Raw genomic sequence first — 23587 nt, forward strand, 5'->3', positions numbered from 1 at the left:
TGTACTCATACTATGATAAATATTAAGACACTTTTACACTAAGATGAAGAACATGGAAAAATTTAACCAGAGTTTATTTTATGTTATTTTGTTGTTTATTTATTTATTTATTTTTGAGACAGAGTATCGCTCTGCCACCCAGGCTGAAGTGCAGTGGCACAATCTCAGCTCACTGCAACCTCTGCCTCCCGGGTTCAAGTGAGTCTCATGCCTCAGCTTCCCAAGTAGCTGGGACTATAGGTACATGCCACCAGGTCCAGCTAATTTTTGTATTTTTTTTTTTTTTTTTAGTAGAGATGGGGTTTCACTATGCTGGCCAGACTGGCTCAAACGCCTGACCTCAAGTGATCCACCTTACTCCCAAAGTGTTGGGATTACAGGCGTGAGCCACCACGCCCAGACTTTATTTTTATTTTTTGAGACCAGGTCTTGCTATGTTGCCCAGACTGCTGTGCAGAGTCTATTCACAAGCACAAATGTAGCACACTGCAGCCTCAAACTCCTGGGCTCAAGCAAAACTCCTGCCTTAGCCTCCCAAGTAGCCAGGACTACAGGAGCACAATACTGTACCCAATTCAGTTTTATTTAATTTGGAAATATTAATCCATTGAGTTATACAACTGGGTCTCAGGCTGAGAGCAATAGATGGCCCAAGACTAAATAGCTTCATACCTCCACTGTTAGAAGCAAGGCTCTTTACTTGTATAAAATAAGCCTTGCTGTAGTTAACTATGTCCCCATTTCTGCCTTCATTGGAGTACTAACAGCCAAATCCAGAGTCTGTCTTGATTGGATTTATTATACTCTAATTGGAGAGTAGGGAGGAATTTTAATGAAGTCTCACAAAGTTTTTCTACATTAAGCTTAACTTGAATGACTTGAAAAAGGAAGTAGCTATAGTGGCTATTTTACTTCCTGGCAATCTAATCAACCCAAAGACAACGCAAGGAAGCCATGCAGAATTGGATGGTTAGAGAACTCATTTGAGACTACCAGTAATCTACTAACACAAAATCTGTAGAAAAGTTTCTTTCAAAAAGGAATTAGAGCTGAATATCAGAAGATGTTTAAACAACAAAGTTATACTTATGGAATAAGTTCTAACTCAGCTTTCTTTACTATTTAATTTCACTAACCTAATTATGGATACAAATAAGCCCATAAACTGTCCCATAACATGTAGATAGTTACGATGTAGGGTAGAAGTAATCCCTTTAAAAGGCAATTAACAAAGAAACACTATTAAACTCAATAGATTGTGATAATTTCCTCTAGATTAGTACCAGCTGCTACTCAAAAATTCATGTATGTTTACAATTAAATTTCTTCTGCTTCTGAGGCATCTTTGAACCTCAGTAGTCAAAATGTCACCTTTGGACCAGCAGCATCAGCATTACCTAAGAGCTTATTAGAAATATTCGCTGGGCACAGTGGCTCACACCTGTAATCCCAGCACTTTGGGAGGCCGAGGCAGGCCTATCACCTGAGGTCACAAGTTCGAGGCCAGCCTGGCCAACATGGTGCTACCCCATCTCTACTAAAAATATAAAAATTAGCCGGGCGTGGTGGCGCATGCCTGTAATCCCAGCTACTTGGGAGGCTGAAGCAGGAGAAACATCTGAACCTGGGAGGCAGAGGTTGTAGTGAGCTGAGATAGCACTATTGCACTCCAGCTTGGGCGACAAGAGCGAAACTCTGTCTCAACCAACAACAAAAAAAAAAAATGGAAGAAATTTAGAATATCAGGCTCTTCCCCAGGCCTACTGAATGAGAATCTGCATTTTAGCATTTTAACAAGATCCCCAGGTGATACATAGGGCCATAAAATCTGAAAATCACTGGATTATAGAATGACTCAAGGAGAAACAATCTTCACAACCTTTAGTGTGGGATCACTGGCTGTGATGATGCTGGAGACAGGCTAACTGCAAAAGAATACCAGATAGGCAAATCCATAGAGGCAGAAAGCAGATTTAGATTAGTGGTTGCCAAGGGCTGAGTTGGGGAGGGGAAGGGGTAATGGGAAATGACTACTACTGGGTACAGAGTTTCTTTGTGGGATGGTGAAAATGTTCTGAAATGAGACAGTGGTGATAGTTGCACAATGTGTGAAAACACTAAAAACCAATGGATTATATACCTTAAAAGGACTGATTTTATGGTATGTGAATTGTATCTCAATTTTTAGAAAAGAAAAATATAGTAGCACTGGGTCTTTTCCAGTCTCTCTCATGAAAGAGTCTAACTGACTATTTCAATACTACATGACTGGCCATTAAAATTAAATATGGAGACACATACTGACAGTCATTTTCTTGAATAAAACCATTCAACTATTTTTCTATCCTATTTGCATAGACTACCCAATGTTCAATAGTTGTATTTTGTATAGACTATGAATGGCAAATCATGTATCTCTTCATAAAGACAAATGAGAAGGGCTAATGAATGGTTGGAACAGAAGGGGACATATAATTTACACAATAATAATGCCTTGAAAGGTGATAGTATTATTATATTTCTAGTTGTGGTGTTACTATTATATAATCTTCTATATCTTTCCCAAAACTAAGCAATCAGATCTGTGAAATTCAGGTCACCATCTTTACCCAACCCTCCCCATCTCACCCACCTTGGCTCTTTTGCTCAGTAAACTGCACCATCTAGCTAACAGAGAAATCATCACTAAATTTTTGTTTCCTAAATCTCTCTTAAATCTCAAATACTTCTCTCCAGTTCCTCTGTTTTTACAAAGTCATTCAAGGTAGGGCCGGGCATGGTAGCTCATGCCTGTAATCCCAGCACTTTTGGAAACTGAGGCAGGTGGATCACTTGAGGTCAGGAATTTGAGACCAGCCTGGCCATCATGGCGAAACCCCGTCTCTACTAAAAATATCAAAAAAAATTTAGCTGGGTATGGTGGCGCATGCCTGTAATTCCAGCTACTTAGGAAGCTAAGGCACAAGAAGCACAAGAATCGCTTGAACCCGGGAGGCATGAGAAACGCTTGAATCTGGGAGGCGGAGGTTGCAGTAGCAGAGATTGCACCACCACATTCCAGCGTGGGCAACAAAGCAAGAAAAAAAGTCATTCAAGATGGCCCCAGCCTAACATTTTAACCTTTCTACCCTCAACTCTTCCTTGCAACCTTATTAGACTTCTTCCATTCCTTTAAAGAACCAATCTCTCTAGTCTTTATCTTGTAATAGACATTTTTTAATTATTAGTATTTTATTGTGGCATAATTTACATACAGTAAATTATGTACAAGTCTTAAGTGACCAGCTTGAATTTTGACACATATAAACACCTGTGTGACCACCAACCAAGATATACAACATTTTGGCCAGGCAGGGTGGCTCACACCTATAATCCCAGCACTTTGTGGGAGGCTGAGGTGGGCAGATTGCTTGAGGTCAGGAGTGTGAGACCAGCATGGCCAACATGGTGAAACCTTATCTCTATGAAATACACAAAAATTAGCCAGGCATGGTGGTGCACACCTGTAATCCCAGCTACTTGGGAGGCTGAGGCGGGAGAATCGCTTGAACCCAGGAAGGTAGAGGTTGCAGTGGACTAAGATGATGCCACTGCACTCCAGCCTGGGCGACAGAAGACATACAACATTTACATTACCCTGTAAAGTTTCTGTGAACTCCTTTCCACTCAACCCTCTTCCCCACCCAAGGCAACCACTATCCGATTTCTATCACAATAGGTATTTCTGTCTGCTCTTAAATTTCATATAAATAAAACCATACCCATATGTGTTATTTTGTGTCTGGCTTCTTTTATTTAAATTAATGTTTCTGAGATTCGTCCAAGTTATTAAGTACATCGATTTTCTTTTTTAGAGTTTAATAGTAATCCAGTCTATGGATACACCATAAATTATTTATCTACTCTCCTATGGCTGAATATTTGGATTTTCCCTTGTTTGGGGCTATTATGAATAAAGCTGCTATGAATACCCTTGTACAAGTTTTTTGTAGTCATGTGCATCTTGGATACAAATTACTTAAAAATGGAATTGCTGGATCATGCAATATGTGTATGTATAAATTCATCAGAAACTGCAAACTTTTTGCCCAAGTGGCTATACCATTTCATGCTTCCATCAGTACCAGTTACTCCATAATCTTATTAACAATGGTGTTATCGGTATTCTTCATTTTAGCCATTCTGGTGGAGGTACAGTATTTTTAAAATCTAGTTCAGTTTAATTTTTATTAAATTATCTTAATATATATTACATACTTTGCTAAAATACAAAAAACGTAGCAGAGATTATAATCAAATAAATAATCCTCTGATCCATACTTCACCTTTCCCAAATGCAACTATTTTTTAAATGTTTCTGGTTTTTGTTTGAGTATTTTCTATCTTCAAGTGTTTATACCACTATTCTTGACTTACTAACTTTAAACATTATTGATTTTCTGACATAATAGATGAAACTGTAGCTCATTTACCTCCCATCTCCATCATTCCTCTCCTTTTGATCATTTTTAGTTCATCTACTGTTTACTTCAAAAATTATTATTCATATAAGTTTTTGTTTCATCAACTTTGGTGTTTTTTTGTTTTTTTTTTTTTTTAGACAGAGTCTCCCCTGTCACCCAGGCTGGAGGACAGTGGCGCAATCTTGGCTCACTGCAACCTCCGCCTCCCGGGTTCAAGCAATTCTCGTGCCTCAGCCTCCCAAGTAGCTGGGCTTACAGGCACCCACTACCACTTCAGGCTAATTTTTGTATTTTTAGTAGAGATGGGGTTTCGCCATGTTGCCCAGGCTGGTCTCCAACTCCTGAGCTCAAGTGATCCGCCCGCCTCAGCCTCCCAAACTGCTGGGATTACAGGCATGAGCCACCACACCCAGCCGTTTTATCAACTTTTAACAGTACCTCTATTCTCCACACATTAGTGAGGGTAACCCTAGATGCAGCAGTAAGTAAGCCCCAAAATTTTACTTCCGGAACACAACAAAAATTTACACATTGCTGTTTTAATAACTACAATTTGGAGGCTTGAAAATTAAAGCAGTCAACTCCTCAAATACTATTCATAAAACTAAGAGGGTGAGCACTGCTCTCTCTCTCTCTCTCATGTCTGGGCTTTCCTCCATGCTATTTCAGACCAAATGTCCTTCTACATTCTCCCTTCTCCTCCACCTGGCTAGCTCCTATTAGACTTTCAAATTTATGCTACCACAAAATCCCCAAAGAGTCTTCCCAGACTGCCAAGTATGAGCTGGGTGCTCCTCCAGCACACTGTGCTTAACTTTGTCATCACAGTATTGATTACACAGTGTTGAAAATGGTTTCCTTGTCTGTCTCCTCCAAAACTATAAACTTCTTGAGGGAAAGGGAAAAACTATTCACTACTATATCCTCAGCATTTAGCACAATGCCTAGATTATAACAGATACTCAAATATTAAATGAAAAATTAAATTACTTGAATAGTGATTTGTACAATAGTAAATATTATTCAAATAATTACTTGAATAGTAATGGTCTCAAATTCCTACTCAAGTAATTTATATTCAAATGATTATTTTCCACCCCTTATTCATTAAATCATACATGGTTATGGAAAGGAAAATCAGAATGGATCAAAAATTTTAGATAATAAATAGTCCACAAAATTTAATTTTTAATCTTTTTTTTTTTTTTTTTTTTATGAGACTAGGTCTTGTTATGTTGCCCAGGCTGGTCTCAAACTTCTGAGCTCAAGCGATCCTCCTGCCTCAGCCTCACAAAGTGCTGGGTTTACAGGCATGAGCCACCACGCAATTTAAGTTTATATTTCAAATAAGAATATGCCTAAACACAAAGCTTAAAATCTTCTACTACCAAAAAAAAAAAAAAAAAAAAACTTTATCAGAATACCACTCCCTTATGATGTTACTAATATTGTTAAAATAACAATTTCAAGTAAATTCTTGTATTTATTTAACAATTTATTAACAGCCCACTTTGTTCCAAGCACCGTATAGACAGATTCCAAGGATTCAATACTGAATATATCAGATACAAACTCTGAGCTAAATTTCATGAAGTCACAGTAAAATCTCCCATTTTAGACATGAAGAAACTAAGACTCACAGAAATTAGATAAATTCTATTGACAGTTGCTTATGGTATTAATAATTATTTTAAATCAAGAAACTAAAAAATAGGTTGTACAGACTGAGATACTTAATTCCAAACCCAAATTAAGCAGAATAAGTAGCCTGAATAACAAACTAGAATAAAAGTAGAACTCATCCATATTGTAATCCAAGAGTTTATATATAGTATGTATCACTAAAATATATGCAAGAGTAAGACTCTGCCCTCACAGGCAACCACTTCCTCCTGGTAACTCAGAAGATTTTTTAACATCTTTGGAAAAGAAGTGCTTTGCCAAAACATTTCATGAGATTCAGGTGATACTGCGGTTATAGGGTGGAGCTGAGAAAGACCTGAAAGTTTAGCAAGGAAAGAGAGTCTGAGAATCTGAGGAACCTATGAACTGCTGCACGGCCTACTCTCTCAGCAGTGCGAGCCTTACTAGGAAATCAAAACATAACTGATTCCCCTTCAAAATCTTTATCTCGGCCAGGCGCGGTGACTCACGCCTGTAATCCCAGCATTTTGGGAGGCCTAGGCAGGCGGATCACCTGAGGTTGGGAGTTCAAGACCAGTCTGACCAATATGGAGAAACCCTGTCTCTACTAAAAATACAAAATTAGCCGGACATGGTAATGCCAGCTACTCGAGAGGCTGAGACAGGAGAATCGCTTGAACTTGGAAAGCGGAGGTTGCAGTGAGCCAAGATCGCGCCATTGCACTCCAGCCTGGGCAACAAGAGCGAAATGCCATCTCAAAAAAAGAACAAACAACAACAACAACAAAAAAAAAACAGTTCATCTCTATTGCTACCTAGCAAATGGGTCCAGATACTAATAGTAACTTGCCAAAGATTTACAGGATAATAGTGGAATCCAGATACAATCCCAAGTCTATCCAAACCCAAAGTCCAAGTTCTTTCCCACCTTACAATCTGAAGCCAAAGGCATATTTAAAAATATACATTTTTTTTAGTTTTATCACTTCAATCTCCTATTTTTAATCTGGAATTACTAAGTTTATGTGAAATTTTATAGTCTGGTATCTTCTATAAGAACACATTCTAAATGAAATTTATGGTCTTAAGAATAACTTACTTTGACCACAGTGAAAACAAGTTAAGCTATTTTCTTTGCTTAGAGTTTAAATAGGAAAAAGTTATTACCAATAATAATACCAACAACAAAAACCAACACCATTTACTGCACATTTATATTCAGACTCTGAGCCAAGCCCCTCACATACCAGTATCAGATTTATTTTCAGTCTTTCACTCTGCATTTATATCACTAGCACAACTTTGCTTCAATATTATTCAAGAGAAAAATAAACATTAAAAATACAGAATTAATAGCCAATTAAATCTAACTGCTTAGAGCAGGAATGTTAAATTGATAATTTTTATATTTTTAGGAGAACTAAAATAACTCTACTGATGTACTCAGTAGGGAGGGATACTGACACAGCAGAAAGCCAACTTTTCCATCATTAACCCACCAATTCTTCAAAGAAGGAAAGCATTTGCAGCTACCACAAGAGCCTAAAGGTTGTGCTAACAGCTAACTAGTCTATTCCCCTAGGGTGGCGGAAATGGAAAAGTTTTCAGCTACACCTATGACTTGTGTTACCACACCATCCCATCTTCCCTTACCATAACACACACAAATACACACACACATCAGAAACTGATGAGCAAAGCTGGTATCTTTTTTCAAACTGTTCCTTCTCACAAAAGTGAGCAACACAAAAGTGAGAAGGAACAAAACCTCAGAAACCTGTATGGCCCACCTCTTTTCTATTACTAGCAATAATGGGTGTTTAAATCACCTTCTGACAACATAAAGATATGTCACTTAGGAAACACAGTAGCTTGAAAAATAGTCCAATAGGTGTATACATACACACACACATCTTTGAAAAGACTCATGACTTAACAGGCATAGTAGAGCAGACAACAGACAGATACACCATAGGACTGGAGGTTCTATTTGCTGGCTGGCTCCTTGTACCTTTTCAGGTCTTAAAAGGAAATTAAAAAATGCTACAGTGTAGTTCCTCCCTAGGCACTGACCTTGTACTAGTTTCCCAGAATCCTCCTAAAATAATAGCGAACTCCAATTCCAAACTCTTACAATATTTCATTTTTAAGTATACAAGTTGGCAGAAAGTCTTTATTTTGCCAAGAAGGCTAAATATATATTTGAGAAAAATATTAACTATCACCATATATTGCAAGGTAAAAACCCACATTTTTCATAAGGAAATATCCATGCTAAGTCTTCAACTCCAAAAGTAAAATTTTTGTTTGTTTTTAAGGAAAACACAAGGATCACACCAAAGAACAGATCTTGCTCAAGGGAAATTTCACATATAATTTACTTAGTTCTAATCTCTTAAAAACCATGCCAAACTTTTAAAGAAAATAACTGTTACAGAACATCATGCTAAAAGTCTGAAAAAAAAATTATTTTTCTACTTTGAGTGTTTTTTAAAAATCTCAATACTAAACTTTGATTTTGTCTGTTTCACAGAGAAGGTAAAATAATTGATTCACACATCTATTTCCACTAATCTATACTTTCATAAAGTTGCACACATATTTAAAAAGAAAAAGAAACTTGCACTCAGTGTAAAACATAAAAACAAGCCAGGTGTGGTGGCTCACGTCTGTAATCACAGCACTTTGGAAGGCCAAGGTGACCAGATCACTTGCGGTCAGGAGTTTGAGACCAGCCTGGTCAACAAGGTGAAACCCCGTCTCTGCTAAAAACACACACACACACACACACACACACACACACAAAATTAGCCAGGCATGGTGGCACATGCCTGCAGTCCCAGCTACTCAGGAGGCTGAGGCAGGAAAATCACTTGAATCTGGGAGGTGGAGATTGCAGTGAGCCGAGATCGTGCCACTGCACTCCAGCCTGGGCAACAGAGTGAGACTCTGTCTCAAAAATAAATAAATAAACAAACAAATAAAACATAAAAACAACTGAGATGATGTAATTAAATAATCTTAATAAAACTAGATATGTCTCAACTTGCAATATATAAAATTTAAGAAAATAATTTTAAGCTTGGTAGAAATTAAAAAAATAAGAATTAGAGCCTTGGTTCATAGACATTTTAGAGTTTTTCTCAGAGGAATCCTAAGCAAACATACATTCTATCAATTCCACTTTATAAATTTAACAAGGCAAAGGTTTATTCCTTTATGCCAAGAGGAAAGTTCCAAGCATTCCACTGAAGTTTACAAAGCAGCCTGCCACACCACCATGGTGGCAAGAGACGAAAAGAAAGAAAAGAAGGAAAAGTGCTGCTCCCACCACCCTGTCTGCTGGGCATTATGGGGAAGAACGGCAGGTGACAGCCCCTTTCTGCCGATCCTGCCTCTCACCACAGAAGCATCAATGCTGGGATACTGATGGATATATACACTGAGAAAGAACTGAGCAGAGGAAATGAGGGAGTGGAGTTAATCAGCAACCCAAGCCAGAGCTGAGGGAAGCAGCAGTCTGCAAAAAGTCAGTATTTCCCTATTTCTCTTCCCTCCTCACTAAACTGAATGTTTACGCCCCTTGCCCTCCCAAATTCATATGTTGAAATCCTAACCCCTAACCAAAGTGATGATATCAGGACATGAGGCCTCTGAGAGGTGACTAGGTCACAAGGACAAGAGCCCTCATGAATGGAATTAGTTCCCTTATGCAAGAGATCTGAGAGAAATGGTTGCCTTTTCACCATGTGGAGACATAGGGAGAAGATGGCCGCCCATCTGTGAACCAAGAAGCGGACCCTTACCAGACACTGAATGGGCAGACACTGAATGGGCCTTGATCCTGGACTTCCCAGCCTCCAGAATTGTTAGAATAGGTGTTTATAAGCCACCGAGTCTATGGTATTTTGTTATGGCAGCTCAAACAGACTAAGACATCTCCTCAACCTATGCCCTTCACTCTAGTTCCCCCTAATTTTCCCCCAATTTTCCCTAATTTTGCTCTTCACTTCATTTGGAAATATCTCGATGTTGTTAGAAGTACTCAGGAGTAATATATTTTATTGTATTATATATATATATATTTTTTTTTTTTTTTTTTTTTTTTTGAGATGGGGGTCTCGCTCTGTCACTCAGGCTGGAGTGTAGTGGTGCAATCATAACTCACTGTAACCTCTAACTCCTGGACTCAAGCAATCCTCCCACCTCAGCCTCCCAAGCAGCTAGGACTACAGGTGAGTGCCACTATGCCCAGCTAATTATTATTATTATTATTATTAATGAGAGAGGGTCTCACAATGTTGTCCAGACTGATCTCAAACTCTTGGCCTCAAGCAATCATCCCACCTCAGCCTCCCAAAGTGCTGGGATTACAGGTGGGGGCCACCACACCTAGACTCCAGGGTAATAATCTTATAATCTTTATATCCTACGAAACCCAGAATGATTAATAAATTTGAAATTTACATTTGTATTATTCCAGATTAAATTATATTTCATGAAAATTAATGGACTCTCTGCTCTTGTGGGGGGAAAATTCTGTGTATTTTTGCAAAGAAAAAAGTCTAGAATATACAAAAAAATGATTACTTCTGAGTGCTGGCATAACAGGTGCTTTTACCAGCCTTTTTCTATATTGTCTGCTAATTTTATGACAAACATATTTCAATATCATAATCGCAAAACAAATGAATAGGATTTGAATTAATAGTATTTACCACGTTTTCAACCTACCAACCTTAAGATCACAGGGGCTACAAATGTAATAGACTTTATATTAGAACTTCCCTGTAATCCCAGGCTAAAAATGCTGATGTTCACATGATCCTGGTATTTTAATCACCCAGAATTACCCCCTGTTGTGATATAATGTAAAGTGTAAAGCACTGTACAAAGGTATGAGGTTATATGAGCCTTTGGTCAGTAAGGTTCAAATGAAATTAAAACGTGACACGACATTCTTTTTTAGTGAGACTTGAGGTAATAACACATTTCATTCTTAAACTTTTTTCCTTTCTGTACACTTGTACTTCTTCCAAGTTTATTCCATGATTACAAGCTCTTTAACTTATTTTCCCAGCATCCAACTATATCCTCAAGAGTTATTCTGCAATCACAGTCTCACATTTTAAAGTAATAAGTGAAATGTTCATTCCTAATTATTTCTGCTTTAAAATCCTCTCAGCTATGTGTGCCCATATGAACTAGAAAATACTAGGTATTAGGTAATATAATGGTATATAGAAGGAAGACGACAGAAAACAAGCCCTATCTACTCTTTATGGTGTTGCCTCCATTCTCCCCAATCTATCAGTCCCTCTTAACCCCTCTGACTCTCGATTCCCTTACATACTCTGTCCTTCCACCACCAGGAAAACTAAACAAATAATAACTAAAATGAAAATTTCACCAGAGGGGCTCAACAACAGAAGAAAGAATCAGCAAACTTAAAGACAGACAATAAGAGTATCCAGTCTGACCGACAAAAAGAATGATGAAAAATAAACAGAGCCTTGGAGAGAGATCCATGGGACACCATGAAGCCTATAAACATATGTATAATGAGAGCTGCAATAGGAGAGAGAAGGGAAAGGAAGGAGAAATTATGTGAAGAAATGATGACTGTGGTGGGGTGCAGTGGCTCACACACATAATCCTAGCACTTTCAGAGGCTGAGGCAGGCGGATCACTTGAGCTTAGAAGTTTGAGACCAGCCTGGGCAACGTAGTGAGACCTCATCTTCACAAAAAATTAAAAAAAAAAAAAAATTAGCTGAGCATGATGGTGTATACCTGTAGTCCCAGCTACTTGGGTGGCTGAAGTGGTAAGACTGATTAAGCCCAGCAGGTCAAGGCTGCAGTAAGCATGATTATGCCACTGCACTCCAGCCTGGGCAACAGAGTGAGATCCTGTCTCAAACAAAACAAAATAAAATAAATTAAATTAAATTTAAAAAAAAAAGAAATGATGGCTGAGAACTTCTCAAATTTGATGAAAAACATTAATCTACACATCCAAGGAGCTCAACAAACTCCAAGTAAGATAACTCAGAGATCCACACCAAGACACATCATAGTCAAACTGTCAAAGCCAAAGACAAAAACAGAATCTTGAAATCAACAAGAGGAAAAAAAAAAAAAACCCTCTTCATATACAAGGGATTCTCAAGATTAACAATTGATTTCTCATCAGAAACCACAGAGGACAGAATGCAGAGATGACACAGTCAAAGTGTGAAAGAAAAAGACTATCAACCAAGAATTCTACATCCAACAACACTAATATTGCAAAAATCAAGGAGAGCTGGGTAAAGACAGAAAAAGAATTATAACATTCCCAGACACAAAAACTAAAATAATTTATTGCTAGTATACCTGATATACAAAAAATACTAACAGGAGGCTTTCAGCTAAAATGAAAGGACTCTATACAGTAGCTCAAATCTACACAAAAAATTAATAACACCAGGAAAAATAATGACATAGGCAAAGAGAAAAGAAAGCATAAATGTATTTTTGTCTGTAACTCTTTTCTTCAATATGATGTAAAGGACAAATACATAAAACAATAATTAAAAAACTGTGTTAGTGGGCTTAATGTATAAGATATATATGCATAGTCACTATGAAATACCATCCATGCTGAACTTGTTGTGAAAATCCCTATCATGTTGGGGTTAAGTATTTAGGGTACTCATAAAATGCTATTCAATCTAGAAACTGCACACTTTCTAAAGTTCTATTAGGCAAACTCTCAATAAGAATATGAAGGCTATGGCTGAGAGTGGTGACTCATGCCTGTAACTGCAGCACTTTGGGAGGTTGTGATGGGTGGACCACTTGAGGTCAGGTGTTCAAGACCAGCCTGGCCAACTTGGTGGAACCCTGTCTCTACTAAAAATACAAAAAATTAGCTGGGCATGGTGGTGCATGCCTGTAATCTCAGTTATTTGGGAGGCTGAGGCAGGAGAATCATTTGAACCCAGAAGGCAGAAATTGCACTGAGCCAAGATTGTGCCACTGCAACCCAGCCTGGGTGACAAGGCAAGATTCTGTCTCCCTAAAAAAAAATTAAAAAAAAAAAAGAATGAAGGCTGTAACAGATTTTAAGAGTTAAGTTTCTCCATCACATTCCAAATTTATATAAAGACATACATGCCCATGGATTCCTTGGCACATAGAAGTCTCTGTTTCAAAAAGGATATTTATAATTAGGTTATCATTTCCTATTAATCAATACCTAAAATTTCAGCTATTTACCCAATTAATTCATGGAAGGCAGGGCTGAAAATGTTGTGCTAAATTACAGTACTCTAACACAGAAAAATAGCACACCAATAATATTTATATTGGTTGATATGATAACATGTGAGGATTTTAAAATGTGAAAAATCACTTACCAAATGCTTATCTGGTAAAACATTACAAATAATACCTCCCCCAAACTTTTTTTTTTTTTTTTTTGAGACAGTCTCACTTTGTCACCCAGGCTACAGTGCAGTGGCATAATCTCAGCTCACTGCAATCTCTGCCCCCCAGGTTCAAGAAATTCTCCTGTCTCAGCCTCCCAAGTAACTAGGACTACAGGCATATGCTACCACACCCGGTTAATTTTTGTATTTTTAGTAAAGATAGGGTTTAGCCATATTGGTCAGGCTGGTGTTGAACTCCTGACCTCAGGTGATCCACCCCCTCTGCCTCCCAAAGTGCTGGGATTATAAGTGTGAGCCACCGCGCCCAGCCACAACTACCACTTTATAATCAATGGAAAATCACCAAATTAGAATTTTTTCAAATAATGTGCATCCTAAAGCAAACATAGGGCCAAGCATGGTGGCTCATGCCTGCAATCCCACACTTTGGGAGGCCAAGGCAGGATTGCTCGAGGCCAGGGATTCAAGGTTACTGTGAGCTATGATTAAGCCACTGCACTCTAGCCTGGGTGGCAGAGCAACACCCTGTCTCTAAAAAAAAAATTAAAAGTAAAAGTAACAAATTTAGAATTGTGGACCACTGGTAGAATTTTTTTATTCTGTTCATTCATTTAATTATTCAAGAAACATTTATGGCACACTTGCTGTGTCAGACACTATGGTAGGAACTAAAGTAAAAAGACAAGGTCTGCCCCTCGAAGTACGCACAGTCCAGGGAAATGCTCCCATTCTAGAATTAAAGAAGGTATGATTAGAAGAGACCTAAGAGTTCCCTTGTTTAACAGATGAAACTGGAACTCATCACTACTTAGCTACTAAGGCAGACAGACATCCAGGTATAGAGATTTCCCACCCCATGTTTTCTTTGCACCACATTTCTTATGACTAAAAGCGACGAAGGAGTGTTTCCATGCAGGTGAAGCAGAAACATGGAACTCTGGGCAATATATGTAATAGTTATTAAATTGGAGACAGAAATTCCTAATGGATATGCACAATATAAGTATTTAACAATTATTAAGTAACAATTATTTAAATAAATATCTAACAATTTAGAGACAAACATCTCTAATAGATGCGATATTATGGTAAAGCCCTAATTAGCAACCTTTACTGAAGAACTAAAATAAGGTAATATAATAGTAAGCCTTCTTAGCTATAATTATAGTTTTGCCTCTGTTTTCTGATCTGTAAAATGGGGATATTAAAATTTTATTTCACAGACTGTTGTGAAAATTAAGTGAATTAATACTTGAAAGCATTTAGTAAGCCTGGTACCTAGTAAACACTCATTAAATGTTTGGTACTCTTGTGGACAATCATTTCTTAAATGTACTAGTATGATACATAAAGACTAAAACAAGGAACTATTTTCTTTAAGGGATTATCCTATTATTATAATGGTCTTATTTTCTGGTGACTAATAAAATCTCACTATATTATATATTTCAGAAATAGTATTTAAAATGAATGAGATTTAATAGTATGACCCCTTACTCTATAAAGATCTTATCAGTCCTAAAGCTACAGAAAAATAGACATTAATTAAATTACTAATTAAAATTCCATCACAATTTTAATAAATTAAATCATTTTGTTCAGTATTACTGAGATCACAAATCTTAAATGTCATTAAGAGGCTATTCAAAGATGACTTTCAAGTTAACTAAAAACTTTATGGGCTAGGTGTGGTGGCACACGCCTTTAATTCCAGCACTTTGGGAGGCCAAGGAGAGAGGATCATTTGAGCCCAGAAGTTTGAGACCAACTTAGGTAACACAAGGAGACCTCTTCTCTACAAAAAAATTAAAAAATTAGCCAGGTGTGGCGGCACACGCCTGTAGTCCCAGCTACTTGGGAGGCTAAGGTAGGAAGATTGCTTGAGCCTGGGAGGTCCAGGCTGTAGTGAGCTATGATCCAGCCTGGGCACTCCAGCCTGGGCAACAAAATAAGATCCTGTCTCAAAATTTAAAAATAAAATTAAAAGTTTATGCAGATGTTCTCATTCTACATAAAATATTCTTAAACATATGTAAAATAAACATTCATTATATATATTAATGAAACTCTTTTATATTAAAATAACTCATCACCCAATATCAATAATAAATAACTGTATTTGTATCCACTTACTGCAATCTCTCTACAAGCCGACATGGATATTCCTGTGCCTTCAATTTGCTTCAATGCATATTCCTTTTCATCTTTTCTGCACATAAACAAAAAAAATTATTTTTCCATATATCACTTTCAGATTCAAAATTATAACTACAAAAACAATGGAAACGCACTTAATTTCTCAGTGATATGTAAACACTCTCACTATGCCATGCATTGCTTATTATTTTTGATAATATTTCAACTACAGAAATATGAAATACCAAAAGAAATTCATGTCACAATGAAAACATCAGACAGAGCCAAAACACAAAACTCAAAATTGAAACAGAACAGGATACTAAACACAGCACTAGTTACAAAGAGTAAACAAGCATAAATATAAACTCAAACATATTGCAAGATAATTCCACTCCTGTCTTAATTATCTGGAGTCTACATAAAGCATTCTGTTACAGACATTCGCTACAAAAAAACTGACAGACATAAACTCCCAGATTCATTTAAAGTAATTTCATAGTATAAGAAGCATTTATAGGAATGATAACCCACTGAAACACACTGTATCTCACTTAGGATGGGGACATTCAAAAGCCCGAGGACCTCAATCAAAAGCCTTTTAGAGAGACCTCAATCAAAAGTCTTTTGAAGACTTCAAAGCTCTAGCCACCAACATGTCATTCTCAGGAACACTAGGAGAAATCCAGTACCTAAAGTGGATTTTTCAAACAATGCACGTAGTATTAGGAATTCTGGGAAATCCCAATAGTTACTAAGTTGCTTAACCAAGAGAATACAGCAGTTCAAAAACCAGTGAAACATTCTGTTAAAATATTAATAGTATGAGATGAGCAGCTAGTATAATACAGTAAGTACAGTAAGCATTCTCAAGAGTGCTGAAATCAGAACCAGCCACACAAAGGTCCCCGCTGAATGTCATAACTATAGTTCATATTGTGAGTTGTTCTTATAAGAGGAGTTAAATCCATGCCTTTCAAGTTTTGTCTTTTGATCGTATTACAGCCTCAGCAAAGTACCACCATGTCATGATGTTTTTGTCAAATATAGCGCCAAAGTAGTGTCATATCTGTCTACTTAGCTATTCCTCATTTTCCCCATTCTGTGTTGACCTGCAGATAGAGCAGTTTAGGATGTTATTCAAAATTCGCATTTTAAAACACCATTTTACATCCCTTTTGAAGATTTTTACAATCATCTATAAGCAAATAATTGAGTTATGGTTACTTTCCCTCACAATCATTTTGAAAATTATATCCATTTTTCTTCCAACAGACAGCATTCAGGAAATAATTAAACAGTATTTTGACAAACAAAACATACTAGGTATGTCAACAAGATGGACTATGATACAATTTTTAAAATGATGGCTAGAAGGTCATTAGAAACGTGGAAAATGTGTACCATATGCTACTGAGAAAATACGCAAATTATACTATATAAAAATATACATCTACAAATATGTTGAAGGCAATACAAAAAATTAAAAAGTTACATTAAGATGAAGGAAGTTATGTCGACTAACTTTAGTGCTAATATTATACTGCCTTTTAAATTAGAATTGGGGTAAAAAGAAAAAAACCAAAATAAATTGATACTCTGAAAATACCTACTAAAACAATCTTTAGTATTTTCAAAGTGACAGCTCAAGCACGTTTTAAAGAGCAAAGTCAAAAATAAGGAAAGCTTAAATGATCATTTTTTTCCTTTTTCTCCATCCTGTTTTTTGCCCAAACATAAAACTAGACTTTTCAGACCACTCAGAAGCCACTAAGAAGCACAAACTGCAGGTGATTGAATGTAATCAAAGCCAAGTGTTCCTTCTGTGCCTTAAATGTATTTGTGGGTACATGAGTGAGAGCACATGTGCCTGAGAAGCTCAACGCAATGCTTACAATGTAAATTTTATACATTTAATAATTAAATTATCTATCAGATATCTATTGCTAAATATTTAAGTTTGATGTATTCTTTAAGCAAAATTACAAAAGCTTTCTGAAAAATTTTTCACATGCAACTATAATTTTTTCAACAGAAATATTTCAATCCTCAGTTCCCCTAGACAAAGCAGTCCAGAAGCTCATGTAATTGCATAGTTTTATTTTAATACTGTAAAGAATATTACACAATCTGGATAGGTTATAGTTGCTATGGAAACTATAAGATCTTTGCAGTAAGTCAAAAAGTGCAAAATTAACACATCAAATTAATGGCTTTTGAATTTCACATCCAGTCTGTCAAAGGAATTTGAGAGCTTGAACAGAAGAGACTGAGCATAGGCCTCTTACTCTAAATTATATGGACAGGAACAAGGAACAAACCCAGCAATTATTTCACTTAATAAGTTTAAATATAACTTCCATCTGTTAAATTAATAAAATACTCAAACATTTGCAATTTTAAGATTTATTTGCAACATTTACATTGAGAATGAAAGAAAGTACACATATCATTACTTTTTATCTTTGTAAACTAACTGTCAGATGGTAAGTGATGATGTGGAATCTCTGAGGTTCACCATATGAAGAAGCTGCAAGGTCCCAGAGGGCATATGGGACTCCTTGGCACTGTACTACGTGAATGCTAATCTTTGGGCATATGCCAACACCTTAGTCTGAAGACTAAATATGCATCCTTTAACACAACGTCTAGAAATATTTCAATGATCAGGCACATGAGACAGAGAAGCTTTACTGCTCTCATCTCATGTGAGTGCGCCTCTCCATGAGTTCCTCCAAGTAGAGGAATTCATACCTCACACCTTAGATGTTTCAGGCACATGTAATATTAAATATCATAAAAGAACAATTTTTTCTTTTACATGAAAAGGCTGAAAAGCAGGTGAACCTGCCTAGCCTACACTGCTATGATAATCTGGCTTTTAGGGGCAGCTTAGTTCCTCTTTAAAATTATTTCATTTCCAAATTACTTTTATTTCTAAATAACAAAGATAGACAAAGCAATTCCAAAGCCTTCAGAGAAACTGTTTTCTACATTTTCATGTATATTAGATAGTATGATTAGAGCAATTGCATATTGAAATTAATCAGAGGAATTTACTAAATGCATCCAGAAGAATTAAAAATACATATATTTGTACTATAAACATGGATAAATGCTATATAGAATTTTTAAATATCAAGATGTTTCTTCCATACGTCTATAACGTGTAGCAACACCATGAAAACTTCACTCTCAGCAGTCACAATGAAAACCAATTGTTTGATGTGAACAGTATGTAACAAAATAGAACAAATATATTTGACAGAGACTGATTCTATTAGGTCTTCCATCTGAGACACTATGTTCCTTTTTTATTTTTTTTCTTTTTTTGAGACAACTGTGTCCCCCCAGGCTGAAGTACAGTAGCATGATCTGGGCTCACTGCAGTGTCGACTTCATGGGCTCAGGTGATCCTCCCACTTCACCCTCCCAAGTAGCTGGGACTGCAGGCACACACCACACAGCCAGGTAATTTTTGTATTTTTTGTAAAGATGGGGTTTCGTCATATTCGCCAGGCTGGTCTCAAACTCCTGAACTCAAGTGATCTGCCCATCTTGGCCTCCCAAAGTTCTGGGATTACAGGCCTGTACCACTGTGCCCTCCTGGCTCTGGAAAATTCTTGATGCAAACAATTCTATAGAGAGTAGAAAATATAAAAAGCACATATCTGTGCAAAAAAATAGAAATCATTACCTTAAAATGAAAGTTTACTCCCATACAGAAAATCAAGCTCAGTGGTAGAATTTAAATGTAATTCAGGGAAGAATTTCTCAAGTCTAGAGAAGCAAGCCCAGCAGGAACATCTCTTAAATGAAATATTAGGACCTGTTTTAATGAAAAAGATAGTCTTACACCTTTCAACAACATCCAAACTTGGCGACCAGCCCACACTCAACTGTAGCAAGGTAAAGCACAATTCAGTAGCCTACACGCAAAAACACAGAGTTAAACCAAAGTTCCATTTGTTGTAGTCACAATTAGACTGGCCCATGGTTCTTTGACTCCTATCAATAATACTGCTGGACGTCCAGACCAGCCATGGGCCACATTTATCCTAAAGTAGACAAAAAATTTAGAAGTATCTTTTAAAGAAAGATAAGAAAACCCAATATGAGGCAAGATTGAAGGAAAATTTTAAAGTATTCAAAAGAACAGAATAAAAATCCTTTTTCTTTGTTTCTAATAAAAACAGAAAAGCCTTATTATTTTATACCAACTAACAACTACAGTGTTTATATTATATATCTCAATATTGCCAACTCTTGGGACAAATTAGAGACAGATATCAGGAAGTTCATAATCCACATGGAAAGAGATTCTGGGTGACCAGAAAATATACAAGTAACCTGATGTGCTCCACACCTACAAAAGATATGCATAATAAGTGCAGAGAGAATGCAACCATTAATTCATTCAGAGCTTTAAGAAAGGTAATTCCGGCCGGGCGCGGTGGCTCAAGCCTGTAATCCCAGCACTTTGGGGGGCCGAGACGGGTGGATCACGAGGTCAGGAAATCGAGACCATCCTGCCTAATACGGTGAAACCCCGTCTCTACTAAAAAATATAAAAAACTAGCTGGGTGAGGTGGCGGGCGCCTGTAGTCCCAGCTACTTGGGAGGCTGAGGCAGGAGAAAGGTGTAAACCCGGGAGGCGGAGCTTGCAGTGAGCCGAGATCCGGCCACTGCACTCCAGCCTGGGCAACAGAGGTGCATTATGACTAGGGCAAGAGATGAGGTTAGAAAAGTAAGGAAAGAGACCACGTGATCTACAAAGAAGCTTGTGTTTGATACATAAACAGTGTAGAGTCAAAGGTTTTTGGAACAGAGGTTAACAGATCTTTGCTCCGAAAGATAACAATAATAACTACAGATAAAAACAGGTGGCAGAGTAAACATTTGGTAGGTTGAGTCAAATGTCCAGATAAGAGAAGATGAAGGACTAGATTTAGCAGCAGAGAAGAAGAAATAATAGGTCCAAAACACATTTGAGTCAGAACTGACAGAATTTAGTAACCACTTGATTCTGTGTGAAGAAGATGACTCTGAAGATGGATGAAGTTTCCACTCTGCCTCATCGTATGAATGACCACGTTTTTGGTTTTTTTTTGAGACAGAGTCTTGCTCTGTTGCCTAGGCTAGAGTGCAGTGGCATGATCTCAGCTCACTGCAACCTCTGCCTCCTGGGTTCAAGCAATTCTTCTGCCTCAGCCTCCCAAGTAGCTGGGACTATAGGCGTGCACCACCACACCCAGCTATTTTTTTGTATTTTTAGTAGAGATGGGGTTTCACCATATTGGCCAGGTTGGTCTCGAACTCCTGACCTGGTGATCCGCCCACCTTGGCCTCCCAAAGTGCTGGGATTATAGGCCTGAGTCACTGTGCCCGGCCAAAAGACCACACTATTAACCACAGAAATGATGACATGACCTAAATGAAGACCTGGAAACCTAAGATTTTATCCTAAAAGCAATGAAAATTACATATGAAGGTTAATCTTATTAGAGAGGACTAAAATTAAAGGAACGAAAAATAATTAGGAAGTTACTGCGATGTAAGTGTGAGCAGGTGAAAACCTGGATTAACAGAACAGAATGTTAGCTCTGAAAGGGATCTAAGACAATCCTGTATAATCTCTTCACTTCAGTGATGAAGAAACTAGGCCAGCAGCTAGAGGCAGAACTAAGACCAGCTCTTCCAATTCTTCATGACAGAGGGGTAATAAGATAGGAGAAAAGAAGGGACATCTATGATAGTCATTTTAAAGGAGGAACTGATGGGACCAAATGAACAGAAAAGATTAAGAGGGAGGGATCAAAGATGAGTCTGACATTTTGAGCTTGGCTGATACAAGGATGATGCCTCTGAGAACAAGGTTCATATCAGATCTCAGAAGATTCTGTAGCTTTAGAAATGATTCATTTACATAGAAAGAAACCCCAACCAAAAATGAAAATACCTCCGAAGTTCAAAAAGGAGATGTCCTGAAGATATTTATTTACTAAGGATCTACAATAGTAGAGTTTCAGACTGAAAGGTTTGAGTCCATAAATGTGATGATATTGCCTAGAGGAAGTAGCACATAGATAAGAGACTTTTGAGTGCCCAGGAAAGAACTGGAGGGAGGAAGGAAGGGAAGGAAACAGTTCTGAAGATACTTCTCTTTTTCTCTTTTTCTTTTCTGAGACAGTCTTACTCTGTCACCCAGGCTGGAGTGCAGTGGCGCAATCTTGGCTTCACTGCAACCTCTGCTTCCTGGTTCAAGCAATTCTCCTGCCTCAGCCTCTGGAGTAGCTGGGATTACAGGCACATGACACCACGCCCAGCTAATTTCTGTATTTTTGGTAGAGACAGAGTTTCACTATGTTGGCCAGGCTGCTCTCGACTCCCGGCCTCAAGTGATCCACCCACCTTGAACTCCCAAAGTGCTCCCATTACAGGTATGAGCCACCACACCCAGCCCAATACTTCTCTTTCATATCCCTTAGAACAAGGTCCTCAACACTTGGCCCACAGATCACTACCATTCGGTGGCCTGTTAGGAACAGGGCTGAACAGCTGGAGGTGAGTGGTGGGCAAGCAAGCAAATCTTCATCTGTATTTATAGCTACTCTCCATCACACCCGTTACCACCTGAGCTCCGCCTCCTGTCAGATCAGTGGCAGAATTAGATTCTCACAGGAGTGCGAAACCTACTGTGAACTGCATGTGCAAGAGACAGATTGCGTGTTCCTTACGAGAATCTAATGCCTGATGTTCTGTCACTGTCTCCCATCACCCCCAGAGGGGATCATCTAGTTGGAGGAAAACAAGCACAGGACTCCCACTGATTCTATATTATGGTGAGTTGTATTTCATTATATACTACAGTGTAATAATAACACAAATAAAGTGCAAAATAAATGTTATGGACTTGAATCATCCCAAAACCATCCCTACCCTGCTGGGTCTGTGGAAAAACTGTCTTCCACGAAACCGGTCCCTGGTCCCAAAAAGGTTGGAGACCACTGCCGTAGAAGACAAACAATTTTATGAAGTTTGCTTTTTTCTAAACCTTTTATGAGTCAAATTCAAATCATGAAATCATCAGAAACGCAGTATCTAAAATAAGACAGTATTATCAGTTTTTACAACTAGGTGTTACTTACAAGACATTCTTCAAATTATGTGATGTGCTACCATTGGTCAGATTAGAAAAAAAAAAAAAGACATTCTTCAAATCATGACATCTGGGCCAACTATTTTTTTCTTCAAGAACAATGATGACATAAATCAACGTTGTATCCCTTTCCTTTATTATGTGATGCTTTGGCTTAGCCAACTAGGAGGCTTCCACAACATGGAAAAATAATTTTAAAACACAATGTGGAATAAAAATTTGAAATAACAAAAAAAATCAAAAAGATCATCTTGTTTCATATGGGTATCATTCTGAATTATTCAGTATCATCATGAGCCCAATATTCAGCCAGCCTAGTAGTAATGATCCGTTATTTGGAAACAGTATTCTTTATTACATAATAACATATTTAAATTTTGTATAATGAAATTTTTCAAAAATAAATAAATAAATGGCAGTAATGCTGCATGTACCCATCACACAATTTTCAGCTCGTGGACAGCCTTATTTCTACTGCCTCCACTTTTCTTAATTATTTTGAAACAAATCCCAGACATCTTTCTGTTTCATTCACAAATAGTTCAATGTCATAACACTTTAATATCAGTAATTTTCCTAGTTTGAAAAACAGTCTTTTAAAGTAATTCTGAAACATTTAAAATCTTCCAACATAAGGTACTGCTATTATTTTGTATTCCTCTTATTAATGAATGTCAAATAATACTAGTACCCTCTTTATGCTTTTCTTTTCTGACAAAAATGTGCTTCAGAAATTATGCTTTCATCCACCAA

At 37.4% G+C, this 23587-nt stretch overlaps 1 protein-coding gene across 7 annotated transcripts in view; it reads right to left on the reverse strand.

The window, feature by feature from the left end:
* The window catches only part of CDK19 (cyclin dependent kinase 19), a 226907-nt gene that overhangs the window by 118283 nt on the left and 85037 nt on the right, over positions 1-23587 (reverse strand). For 5 of the 7 annotated variants that reach the window (XM_033234887.1, XM_033234889.1, XM_033234890.1 and 2 more), the window contains one exon: positions 15673-15748. The exons of 1 other annotated variant lie outside the window; for it this stretch is intronic. In XM_033234887.1, the coding sequence (XP_033090778.1) occupies positions 15673-15748 (76 nt within the window). Of the gene's footprint in view, positions 1-15672; positions 15749-19372; positions 19621-23587 lie in introns of those variants that run through there. One more of the 7 variants, XM_033234892.1, reaches the window with a different exon arrangement.

This window comes from Trachypithecus francoisi, unplaced genomic scaffold (assembly GCF_009764315.1).
Source record: "Trachypithecus francoisi isolate TF-2019V2 unplaced genomic scaffold, Tfra_2.0 Lachesis_group15, whole genome shotgun sequence".
Lineage (NCBI taxonomy): Eukaryota > Metazoa > Chordata > Mammalia > Primates > Cercopithecidae > Trachypithecus > Trachypithecus francoisi.